This window comes from Cinclus cinclus, chromosome 20 (assembly GCF_963662255.1).
Source record: "Cinclus cinclus chromosome 20, bCinCin1.1, whole genome shotgun sequence".
Lineage (NCBI taxonomy): Eukaryota > Metazoa > Chordata > Aves > Passeriformes > Cinclidae > Cinclus > Cinclus cinclus.
Window position 1 is genome coordinate 6,038,710 of NC_085065.1, and position 11,469 is coordinate 6,050,178.

Below are 11,469 nucleotides of genomic sequence, written 5' to 3' on the forward strand. Positions count from 1 at the left end.
ATAAAGATAAAAGACCAGGGCAAGAAGGAAGGAGACTGGAAGCAATGCCAAACAGTGCACACCTCAGGGCTGTTTAATGAAGGAGGCAATGAATCAATCACACCAACTTGCAGCTGTTTTTCCTGCTGAATTTGGCATAAACTCTAATGAGTTTAAAGGCAAAGGATACGATACATATATATAGATAAGAGATATAGAGAAATAGATAGAGATATAGATATATAGATAGATAGATGTATAGATACACACATACATGGCAAATGAGAGAGCAAAACATTTAAAGTTGAGTCTGTAAGGAATGGCCAGGGAAGTTCTGTTGTCCTTCTCCACTGAATCCTCCTGGATCCAGCACGCTTCCAGATCCAGGAAGCACAGAATGCTGCATAGGATGAATTAAGTCCCTCAATTAAGGAAGGAATTCATCTTGGTGGTGCTCTGGGGAGGAGGTGCAGTGATGCTCAGTGCTCTCCTTTACCTGCAGCTGAAGAAGAGTGTACTGCCAGGAAGCAATTCCAGGAGCTTGGAAAATGAAGCGCACGGCATTGGTGATCAGGAATCCAGCCTGCAATTCAGAGATGACACTGTCACCTACCTACTGGCACTTGCAGGGAAGGTATTTTCAGTGCCTTTGTCAGCCCTGGGTTAAGTATGAAAAATATATTTTTGATCTGCTGCTGCAGTTCCTCCCTCCACTCTCATGGTTACGTAGCTCAGCATCTCTGAAGTGCCCAAGGTTCACACAGAGTCAGCTGCATGAGCAAGCCTGGCCACAAGTTCCTGCTGATGACTGCAAATTCTTCAGATTTGTTGACAAAACATGGCTATTCTCAAGGACAAAGGCTTGGAATGAGACCTACCAGCACAATAGGGACAGCATATTTCAGCATCACTGACTGCACAGTGAACCTCTCATTATCCAGGGCTGTCACAGGCCGTGACAGAGCCATTTCCAGGCACCACCTAAAAAACAGAAAACAGCTTGAAATTTCAGCAGCCAAGACCATAACCCTTCACTCTCCTTGGATATAAACCTCCTAGCAGACCTGATTAGAACACTGTGCTCAGCCTATGCTATGAGGGAGGGCTGTCAAAAGAGAAGCCAACATCTACAGTAATAGCACTTGGCAGTGTAAATTTGCAGTGCTGCCAAGCAAACTCCTCAGGTCTCTTCACCTGCTCAGCAGGAAGGCAGCACTGTGCCCTGCATTTAACCCACCTGACATTATCAATTATTGGGGTCTTCAGTACACGGAAGAGACGATAGAGCTGAGGATTCTGAGGTCCCTTCTTCACTTCTCCCCTTGGGGAGGGTGGGGGTGAGAAAGGTGGAAACAGATCTCCAGGCTCCAGAACTATGTGTTCATCATCCTAAAAGAAAGGTCAGAGAGCCCAAAGGTTTGTATTCAAGCACATCTGGTTGTTTCATGAGAATTGGCATTTGGAGTGAAAGTTACAATTAAAACCACCAAAGGTAAATTTGAAGCTTTAAACTTTTCCCAACCTTCTTCAAGTAGTAAAATCTTTGTATAGATCTTGTGAGTGGTTAATTTACTTCTACACCAGGTATTTTATATTACCTTCTTGTATAATAAATCAGTAGTAAGGAGAAGGTCAAAGCAGACAAACTTTATTTCTGCACATAAAAAGCAGGATAAAGGACAAGGTTTGTATGTCATATTATCCTACTGGATAGATTCACTCCACTTATATTTAGCAGCACATTACATTTTCCCCTTGACCTGAGAGAGGAGGAAATACGGTGCTTTTGTATAACATTAGTGTCTCCTGTCCAGTGGGTTTGGAAGTTCATGATGCAGCCTGGCTAACTATGCACCATCCTTGACTGAACTGGAATTTCCAAGTTATTTTCAAGGTCAGAAGAAACCAAACACTCCAATAATCTGTACTCTGAGAATTAAAGTATTAGCAAGAAAAACCTGGGAAATATATTGTTACTGGCCAGGGAAATTAGACAAGCAGGTTACCTTAATCCCTCTCAGAGAAGCAAATGACTCCTGGCCTGGCCTCAAAGCAACAACATCTCCTTCTACCAAGAGGCTCACGGGCAGGTTGACAAGATGCCCATCCCTGTAGGCCCAGTGAAGGGACCAGGATGGGGCATAAGGCATGTGAAGGTCAGGGTACATGGAGTCTGGCCATTTCACCTCTTTGCCAAGTGTATCTGAAAGCACAAAGTGCAAAAGAATGAAGTGGTAACAATTCTGGATTTACATCCTGTAGTGGTTATAAGTTCCCCAGTGCTAAGCTCAGCCCATTCCCATGATCTTTTATCAGCTCCCTCTTCCTCTTTGATGGCTTTTCCCTTCTCTTTCCACCCAGCATTAACAGCTAAACAGTCATTTAAAAACCTGTACACCAGAAAAGCTAAAGGCTGTCCTTAAAACTGCCCACTGACATGAATTGCCCCCTCAGGGCCCAAAGCCCTTGTTGAGACAATGCCCATGCACAGCAATTTATTTCCTTCAGCAATTTATTTCCTTCTGCTCTGTGTTGTGGTACAACCCCATGTGTTCTCCCCTCCTCATCTGCTGCAAGGCAGATATTTTTATAAGGATATGAGGATTTGAATTACTCCAAAGCACAGCCATAACAGACACCCACCTGCTAACACACAGCTTGGAAGCACATGGCCACATGACAGCTCAAAATAACTATTTTACAGGACAGGCATGAGGAGAACACACTTCCCACAGCCTGTTTCTGTGCAACACAGGGGAAGGTTAGCAAGCTTAATTAGGAATGCATGTGATCAGGTTTGGGGAAAGGTTCAATGGGTGGAAAACACAAGTAAAAATGGGACAGATGAAGGAGACCTCACCGTTTATCTTATCAACAATGGTCTGAAGCCTCCTCTCCACCTCCCTGCACTTCAGCCTCTCTTGACGCCCGATCATGAGAAGATCCAAGAGCAGCAGGAGAAAGAGTGCCAGTGCATTGACTATCTCAGCACCTTGGCTTCACACAGCAAAACAGGAGGAAGCAGAATGCAGATGAGGTTTGAGTAAATGAGCAGAATACACTGCCAGACACCCACAAAGATAAACATACAACTGCCTGGTTGTTTATTCCCAAATCTCACAGATTTATGGCTCAAAAAGAAAAGCATGATCACACTTCTTCTTTAGAATAATGACACCAGAGAAGTCTGAAAGGACCTATCTCAATTAAAAAATAATTTACAAATATGGTCAAGGCATGTATAGAACACTAACTTCTCCCATGAGCCACTAATTTCTCCAGTTTCAAAATATTTCCTAACTATGATAATGCCTTAGGAGTTTTAAAGATCTAGGAATGCTGTAGAAAAAAAAAAAAAACAACAACCCTCAGTCTCTCCATAGAACACTTTCTGGGTGTATTAGAAGTAGAATGAAGTTGGCTGAAGTTCTGTTAAAAGGACTGATAGGAAATTACCAGTGTGAGTATGCTGATACCTAGATATCCAGACAGACTGAGGGACAACACTTACGTCAATCACAGCCAGTACTAAGATGATGCTAAACCACCACCTTGCTTCAGTTCAGCAGCACAGGAAGCTTTGCTCACCTCCCTTGTGGCTGGCTCCCATAGCAGCACAGTAGCAACAGCACTGCCAGCAGCATCAGAGATGCACCAGGCCAGTGGAAGCAGGAGCAGCGGTTACCATGGTACAGGAAACTGCTCCTCCACACCTCCTGCAAAGGGAGAGCAGCAGTCAGCACTCATGGAATACAGAGCCAGACATTTGGAAAAGCAGAATGAGAAAGGGTGAAGACAGCAGCTGGTTCTCCAGGGAGAACAGAACTTTGCAAGACCCCTGAACATGACACAGAGGATCTCAGACCCACTGTGTGAATCCTTCAGCACCAATGGATATTCAGCTGGTGAGTCTGGGTGAACACTCTCTGCTTTTGTCTTGACTGGAAAAATGAAAAGGCTTCTGTGCCAGGCTATCCCATTGTCACTGACCAACCAAGGAACACTTTTAAGCACTGTGCATAAACACTGGCACTTTGTATTCGACACACATGCTAGGAAAACATGATGGACAAGGGGAGCCTTTGAGCTTCACAGCTCTTTATCTCCACCTGAGATGGACCCTCTAAGCTCAGTGCCCTTAGTGGCTGTTGAAGTCCTGAGATCCTTCACAGGGCAAGAGGCATTCTCCAACTGAGCTCTGGCATCCAGGAGAGAAGTGCTGACAAAAACTCACCTGTGGGTAGATTCCTTGCTTTGTTCCCAAGGACTTTAGCACTTCTACACCTGCACACTTGGGGAGGGATTGCAGCCAACTTCTGTTTAGCCCTCGTCTTTATTTTGAGAAGGGAAGACCAAGTGCCCAACTTGTGCTATTTGGTGCCTCACCTTCCATGAGGTCCCTTTTTTCCGTTCCTTCTGATGCCCCTCCAGCAGTGCTGACAATTGGTCTCTCAGGATCGTGAGGGCTTTCTTTGTGGTAAGGCCCAAACTTGAGGTCATCTCATCCTGAGGTGCCAGAAAAATAAACTGGTTAGTGCTTCCTTATTTTCCTTTTAGGCTTTTTCCTGGTGGCTGACAGAGCATGTGACTGTGAATGCCCTGCACTCATCATCACCAGTCTGATTCTTCATTTTTCTGAAATAATCTTCCCTCCTGTGAACTTGTGACTGTTGGCTGGGATTAGAGCACTTAGATAGTATCAGGTAAACAAACCAGTCCTGACTGTGCTGATAAACACTTTATCAAAGCACAATACCAAGTCATTTCTGTGAAACAAGATCTAATCAGTAGAGGCTGAGGACAGTACAAACAGAAGTTATGCAGGCTTGAACTGGTATCAGCTTCAAGAGACAACAGAACACAGTTATGGTAAAATTTTAATGATACAGGATGAATTTTCCTAACAATAGTAAAGACTAAGTAGCAGAACATCTGCAATTTAAAACACGAGCAGTCCAATTTCCACAAGTGCTTGCTACAGATTTTTGTTTGTGAGTCCTGCATCTACTTTGATGCAGAAGCTCCCAGATTTAAATGCTAGGCTGTGGATCAGTTCAGGACCAGACATGACCCTGTCATCAACTCCTCCTTTTACAAGAGCAAACACTGGAGTTTTAAAAGCTGAACTGCGAGGGAGACATTTGGATTTGCAGGAAGCACAGAGTTCACAGCACCGTTCCCTCAGTGCTCAGCAAAGAGGCAGCAGTCCCAAAGGACCCATCCCAGGAGTGTACCATATGGAAAATGCTGCCATAAGATGCTGATAACAATAAAGTAGGGTAAACACCTGCATTTCTGGGCCAGGAGCATAAGTACTTTCCTTTCTTTCAAATCACAGATTGCACCACATCACTGACAGCTACTCAACAGGGAAGAGCAGGGAGGTGTCCATGAGAGGGCTACAGCAGGGAACTGCTAAATAAAAGTTCTCATGGGCATTTCATGTTTTAATACAAACACAGTGAGCATGCACAGCACACAGGATATCCTGCATGTTGGAAATGTTCACGTGTGTCATACTGTGCCCAGAGTACAGAACTACTGAACACAAACACGCAGGAAAGTTTGTCCCTGCTGTCCCCAGCAGTGTGACACAGCCCAGGGCTCAGTCAGGAGCTGCAGCTCTTCCTGTTCTCGTAGCTCTTCCCAGCCCTGCCAAACCCACTGTGGTCTCAAACTGCAGCAGTTCTGCTCCTCAGGAGCTGCCAGCACACACCCAACTCTGCAAGTGCAGCTTGGCTCTGATCTGTTCTTCCTGTTCCTTAACTGCATGGTTTCATGATGAACATTTACTGGAAACTAATCTTGGACTTCAGACTCATTTGCACTGATGGTCCAATCCAAAACTGCAACACAGTGTTGAGGAATAGAACATAAATTCCCTTTCAAATATCATCTACCACACACACACACACTCTCCCCACCTGTGAAGGACAATGTGAAACAGCAAATTCTGTCCAGGCAAAGTCCAGCAATGCTGCTTTAGCTGCACTTTTACAGAACTAAAAATAATCCTGCTGCAGTTTTCATTGTCTGTGTTAGTTGTAGGAATAGAGGAAGCAGTTCTGTGCTGTTCTTGGAAGCAGCCCAGGTAACATCAGCACAGGACTAAACGCAGGAGTGTCTCAAAGACTCCCAGAGGAGAAGATGGCAGTGGAGCTGGCACCAGCCATGCTGCTGCACCACAGAGTGCTGCAAACAGGAGTGTCTGAGAGCAACACTGAGCAAAGGACAATCAGGGTTCTCTCTCTTGTCTGACTGCTGCCTGTCTGGGGCAGAGCAAGGTGTCCACAGGAAAAAAAAACCTTCTCCAACACGGGGAAAGCAGGCAGATAAATAAAATACACAGAACAAAAGGCAACAAAAATAATAGGGACCTGAACTGAAAAGCAAAGTCTGCTTAGACACTGAGCTAGTTCCAATGGATACATCAGGAGCTACAGAAGAAATGAGAGGAAAGCTGCACTTAATGCCAACATCTACTACAGTCACACAGTGCCTGGAAAGAGAAACTGCCATAGCTCAGCAGGCAGTGAGCACAAAAAGGCAGCAAACCCAGAGATAATCAAAAAAGGTTCCTGAAACACTTGCACACCTGTTCCAGACTTTACACAGGAGCCACCGGTTTGGCACAGTGTCAGACAAGATAAGGGCAGCCACAAAGGAACGTGGCTGTAGCAGGTGACAAAGGACAAGTGCAGTGTGGCAGGGCTGGGGAAGAGGAAGGGCAGGGATTGTTAAACACCCATCCTGACACTTAGAACATGGAGTATTTGGCAAAGGAGGCAGAGCCAGTCGGTAAACAAACGCTGCAAGGGAGGGCTGCTGGGGGCATCAGGTAAGCTGCTGTGGGTGAAGGGCAAGAGCCTGGGACCCAAATGAGGGACAGGCAAGAAGAGCCACCCTGAGCTCCTGGCAAGGGGCAGCTCCAGGTTTATGCAACAGAAGCTGCCCTGCAAAGCCATTAACTGGTAACAAGGCATTTTTCAAATGCCCTTAAGCGAACCCTTGGCAAACCCAGGCTCTCTGAAGCTGTCCCAGAGGGATCTTTCCACTCTTTCATCAGCTGCAAGTGCTCTTCCTGCCACAGACCAGGAAGCGAGCACCCCAGGGTGAAGAAGCCATTCACAGGAGGCATCAGTTCATTAATAAAAACCCTCAACATTCACATCTTTGCTTTGGGAAGTTACAAAGAGAAAGCAGCTAATTTTCCGGTCCAAACACAAACAGCAAGACACCTTCCCACCCAGCTGCCTTAGCACAGGGTTTCCTCTGAAGAACAACAAAGAAAGAGCAGACAGTAAATTCCAGGTTACAGTGAAAGCAAACCCCTGATGGGTACCAGGAGGCATTTTAAAAGGCTGTGCTTCCCTTTTGCCTGTGCCTAAAGGCAAAAGTCCTACGGACAAAAGGAGCAGTGGCTTCCTCCTTTGCCCTGGAGAGCACAGGAACCTCGAAGTGCACTTAGGGCTCCTCTGGAGCTGAGCCCTGCCCTGGCCAGCCCAGCCTCAGTGTGAGAGGCACAGCTGGAGCCAGGTGAAAAGGGCATGACTGCATCCTTCTGCTTTGGGATGGGATCTGGGCTCTCAAGAGTTGTGATCTACGGGACGGCTCTTAGGGGAAAAACAGTGCAGGACACGTCCTTTGTGCGTGTGATTTTATTTTCTAGAGGCAATGAACGTGCTGAGGTGTGGACTGGATGGGAACATGAAAAGATGTGTGAATTTCTCCACGCACAGTAAATATTCTACATGTTAAATTACTGTTTAGCTTGCCTGAAAACATTAGGGAAAGGGAATCAGATAGATCTTGCAAATGCCCAGGGTTAGGAGCTGGTTTGGCTCTTCAGGAAGGAAACAAGAAGCAGCTCAGAGGCAGGAGATGAGGAGTCACAGAATCTAGAAATTTTTCATTGCATTGTCCCTCCAGTTTACCCTCCACAGCTTGACAGGGATAAATAAGTTGTCAAATACCCAGGAGCTTGTTTAAATCCATAGCCTTGCCTGGCTCATGGCAAATACATTCTTTGACTTCCTCAGGGGTTGTAGGTGCATTTTCAGGCTGATAGGTAGGAAAAATGTGGTTATTTTCTGATTTTTCCTCCTACAACGTGAAGTTGTTCTCGAGCAACACCACCTACCCATGTCTGCTTCCTGCAGCCCACCTTCATATCCTCACACAAATTCACCACTGAGCTCTCTTCCTAAAATTCATATCTTGCTCTTTTACACATAGAACCATTTAAAATTAACCTTAAAAGTTTATCAGCCATCTCACACTCTCTGCTACCTCATTAAAGACAGAGGTCTTGCAGCTTCTTTACAGAGGAACAAAGAAGTAGAGCCCAGGATGTGTACAGACAAATGGCACAAAATATTAGTATATTTAAGTCCTCTTATATTTTCTCACAGCCATTACACATCCCTAGTAGCATATTTATTTGTTGTACCAGTAAATGTTGATATAATATGTGCCAAATATTTTTTTTAATACAGGAACACAAATATATTCCTTGCTTTCCAGAGCAAAGTGGGTTGAGTCATCCTCCATCCTCTGTGGATTCAGTCTCTTGAAGAATAAGGAATTCTCACCGAGACTGCTGTACACTTGAGTGTAACTGCCTTTACAAAGACTCTTTAAACAAATAAATGAACAGAATACAAAATATTTGCTACAAGTTTCAATTCTCATAGACTGCAGATCCACCCTCTGAATCAGAGTGGTGGAAAACCCCTGCAAGGCAGTTGTCAGACTGTTTCCCTCTTTCCAGGCTGCACTCACTAGGCTCCTTTTGTAACACCTCTACACAATTGCCTTTCAGATCTGAACAGTTGGAGGTGGGAAACTGGGCAGCAGAATGTTCTTTTCTTGAGAGCTATTTTGCATTCCTTAGCAGAAAAAGAAGACAGTTTTTAATTTAACAATGACACTTTGCAGGCAATTAATCTACTTCAGGGATTACACCTCCTGAAATGTAAGCATTATTCACAGGTTCAAAAACACACGATAAGGAGTAACTCCACCAAATATATTTGCATTTATTACTGTAAGCTGGATTTTTATTTAGGATAAGTCACAATATGGCACAAAGTGGGGGTTTGGGGTCTGATCAGAGAGGATGACAGACACCAAATACATGACAGCACACAATTTCTTGGGGTAGCATTTCACACAGCAGCTAGAGCAGGATTTATTCTTGTTCTAAAGCAAATCACCTATCAGGATGCTACAGCTCCTGTACACCTGCAGCTGCTGATTTAGTGCTCAGACTGCCTGAAATGGCTCAGCCCTGCTACATAGTGACACAGATGGAACCAGCAGGGCCAATCCATCAATCAGTCTGGGCAGAAACTTCCCTTTCTTATCCCATACTTGGTTCCAGTCTTGCTTTCTTGTCTTCCTTGGTGCTCCCCTGTCTACTCTTCCTAAGACATCAGATCCCTGAGTCAAGGCAAGAATGTTTCTCTAGTGACCCAGGCTACATCAATCATCCCCCCTACACATTCCTACTCCATGGGATGAACTTTTGACTAAGACAGTCAGGACTTTTGACTTTGACTGTCAGGACAGCTGGATTCTCTAATTTCTTCTGCCACTGGCTTCTGTATGACACTGGGAAAATCAGATACTCCTCTGTGCCTTAATTTCTCATTCTGTGATGGGGCTACCAACTCCTCACCAACTGCTGTAATTGTGAAGATTATAACATTCACCAGTCCACCTGAACACTACTGGAAAGCTCAGGAAAAATAAATGTATGTTGATATCTGCACAATTAAGGCAGCTCAAGCAGACCATGGCTCTGTGGGAACCACTGCCTTTAAACATGGACATGCTGGGAAAAGCACCAGAAGGCATGAGGAACACAGCTATTAAACTTGGTTTGAATGCACCTGATGTGAGCTTGGCAGGCTCAGCTTAGCTGTTGGTGGTCTCAAATCAAGTGAAACAAGCAGGGTCTTCAGCACAGCAGTGCCCAAGTTAATGGACAGAGCAATAGGCAGCAACTGTCTCCTCCCCACCTGCAGCCCAGGATGAAAGGCAGCCCAGCTCTCCCACTGCCCCTGGACAAAAGAACCCCCCAGCTGGGTAACTGGGTGCCAGCAGAGGCTCCAGGGTGGATGCTCTGAAGCTCACTAATAGGGCCTGCAGATTCCCCCTGCAAAAAGACAGAGCTGCAGGAGCACAGAGCTCTGAGACGTGGCCAAAGCAGCGCTCACCAGCCTGAATCACTGCTGCACTTTGCTGTGCACAGAGTCCATTTCAATCCACGCAACAACATCCACACCTCATGCTCTCCATAAAACACCTCATGCTCTCCATAAAGATGCCAATAGGCACAATCAACCCTTCTACACAGGTAATACAAAGCCCAGCACTTTGCTTCTCTCCAGGGAACAGCCCAGTTTGGAATTGTACATTGCTCAGTCCGTCCCTTCAGACCTGTTTGGAGCAGCAAACCCCCAACCACAGTTACCTGTCCCACCAGGCTGCTGGCAGGATGAGACACAGTTTATGCAGTGCTTTGAAGCACTATATAATTATTAAGCTTTAATTACTGTAATTTAGCCAGCTGCATTACTCCTCCAAGTTCAGAGAGCAGTTAGGGGTCTGTATTTATCCTGGCTTCAACATGCAGCAGTGCTCTATGCCAGGGCAGAGCTCCCTCCAGGGAATGCTAATCCCCTCTCAGAGTCCAGCAATGCTCAGAAATCCACAGAACTTCAGTTCATCTTTCATCCCCTTGATAGTTTCCTTCCCATCCCCACTTCTTCAGCTGAAGACTTTGGGGACTAAAACAGTGATCCAGTCTGGCACTGCCAGACAGATCCCACAGACATAAATGAGGAGGTTCAACACTTACACATCAGAGCCTACAGAAGCAACAGACAAATTTAAGCCATGAGGTAGAGGGGCAGCAAAGCAGGACCCAGCAGCTAAAATCCTGTATGTATCTTCCTATTGGTCCTGGGGTTAAAACTGCAGTTTAAAACAGTTTCTTTTCCCTGTCACTGCCAAAAACGAGCTATTCCCTAGCTAAAATCATCATTCTCTGTTTCATGTCCTGCCATAACCTCCTTCCCCAAAAAACCTCAAAGATCTTCATGCCCCATCACATCAGGAAGGATGCAGACTGGGGAGAGAGCCAGGGAAAGCCATTTTGAAATTAAATGTTAAGGGAGAGGAACTTACTTTGTGACATTTGCCTTGGTGGGGGATCCAGAGATCAGCCTGCTTGAAGAGCATCTGGGCTAAATTCCTGCACCACTTCCCCAGCAACTTGCACTGCTGCTGCTCTCCAAAAATGAGAGAGCAGAGAGGGAGAGGGAGCAAGACTGTGCAGAGCCCAGCGCTGCAGAGAATGAGACAGAAGCAGCAGAGTGAAGCACCAGTGTGCTGATTAATTCAGCCTGTTCCCAGTCACGCTGCAGATCCAGCAAGGAGGCAGCAGATGGGGGTGGGGGATGAGGGAGGATGAGGGATGGAAAG

The 11,469-nt window shown here is 45.7% G+C and overlaps 1 protein-coding gene across 3 annotated transcripts in view; it reads right to left on the reverse strand.

Annotated features, from left to right (window-relative positions):
* Window positions 1-11,226, reverse strand: part of TMEM94 (transmembrane protein 94) — a 35,532-nt gene extending 24,306 nt beyond the window's left edge. For all 3 annotated transcript variants that reach the window (XM_062505990.1, XM_062505989.1, XM_062505988.1), the window contains exons 1-8: window positions 11,173-11,226; window positions 4,366-4,485; window positions 3,568-3,695; window positions 2,840-2,976; window positions 1,986-2,182; window positions 1,217-1,368; window positions 858-960; window positions 476-562 (exon numbers count right to left, since the gene is read on the reverse strand). In XM_062505990.1, the coding sequence (XP_062361974.1) occupies window positions 476-562; window positions 858-960; window positions 1,217-1,368; window positions 1,986-2,182; window positions 2,840-2,976; window positions 3,568-3,695; window positions 4,366-4,485; window positions 11,173-11,226 (978 nt within the window). The remainder of the gene's footprint in view (window positions 1-475; window positions 563-857; window positions 961-1,216; window positions 1,369-1,985; window positions 2,183-2,839; window positions 2,977-3,567; window positions 3,696-4,365; window positions 4,486-11,172) is intronic.
* Between the last annotated feature and the right edge of the window lie 243 nt (window positions 11,227-11,469).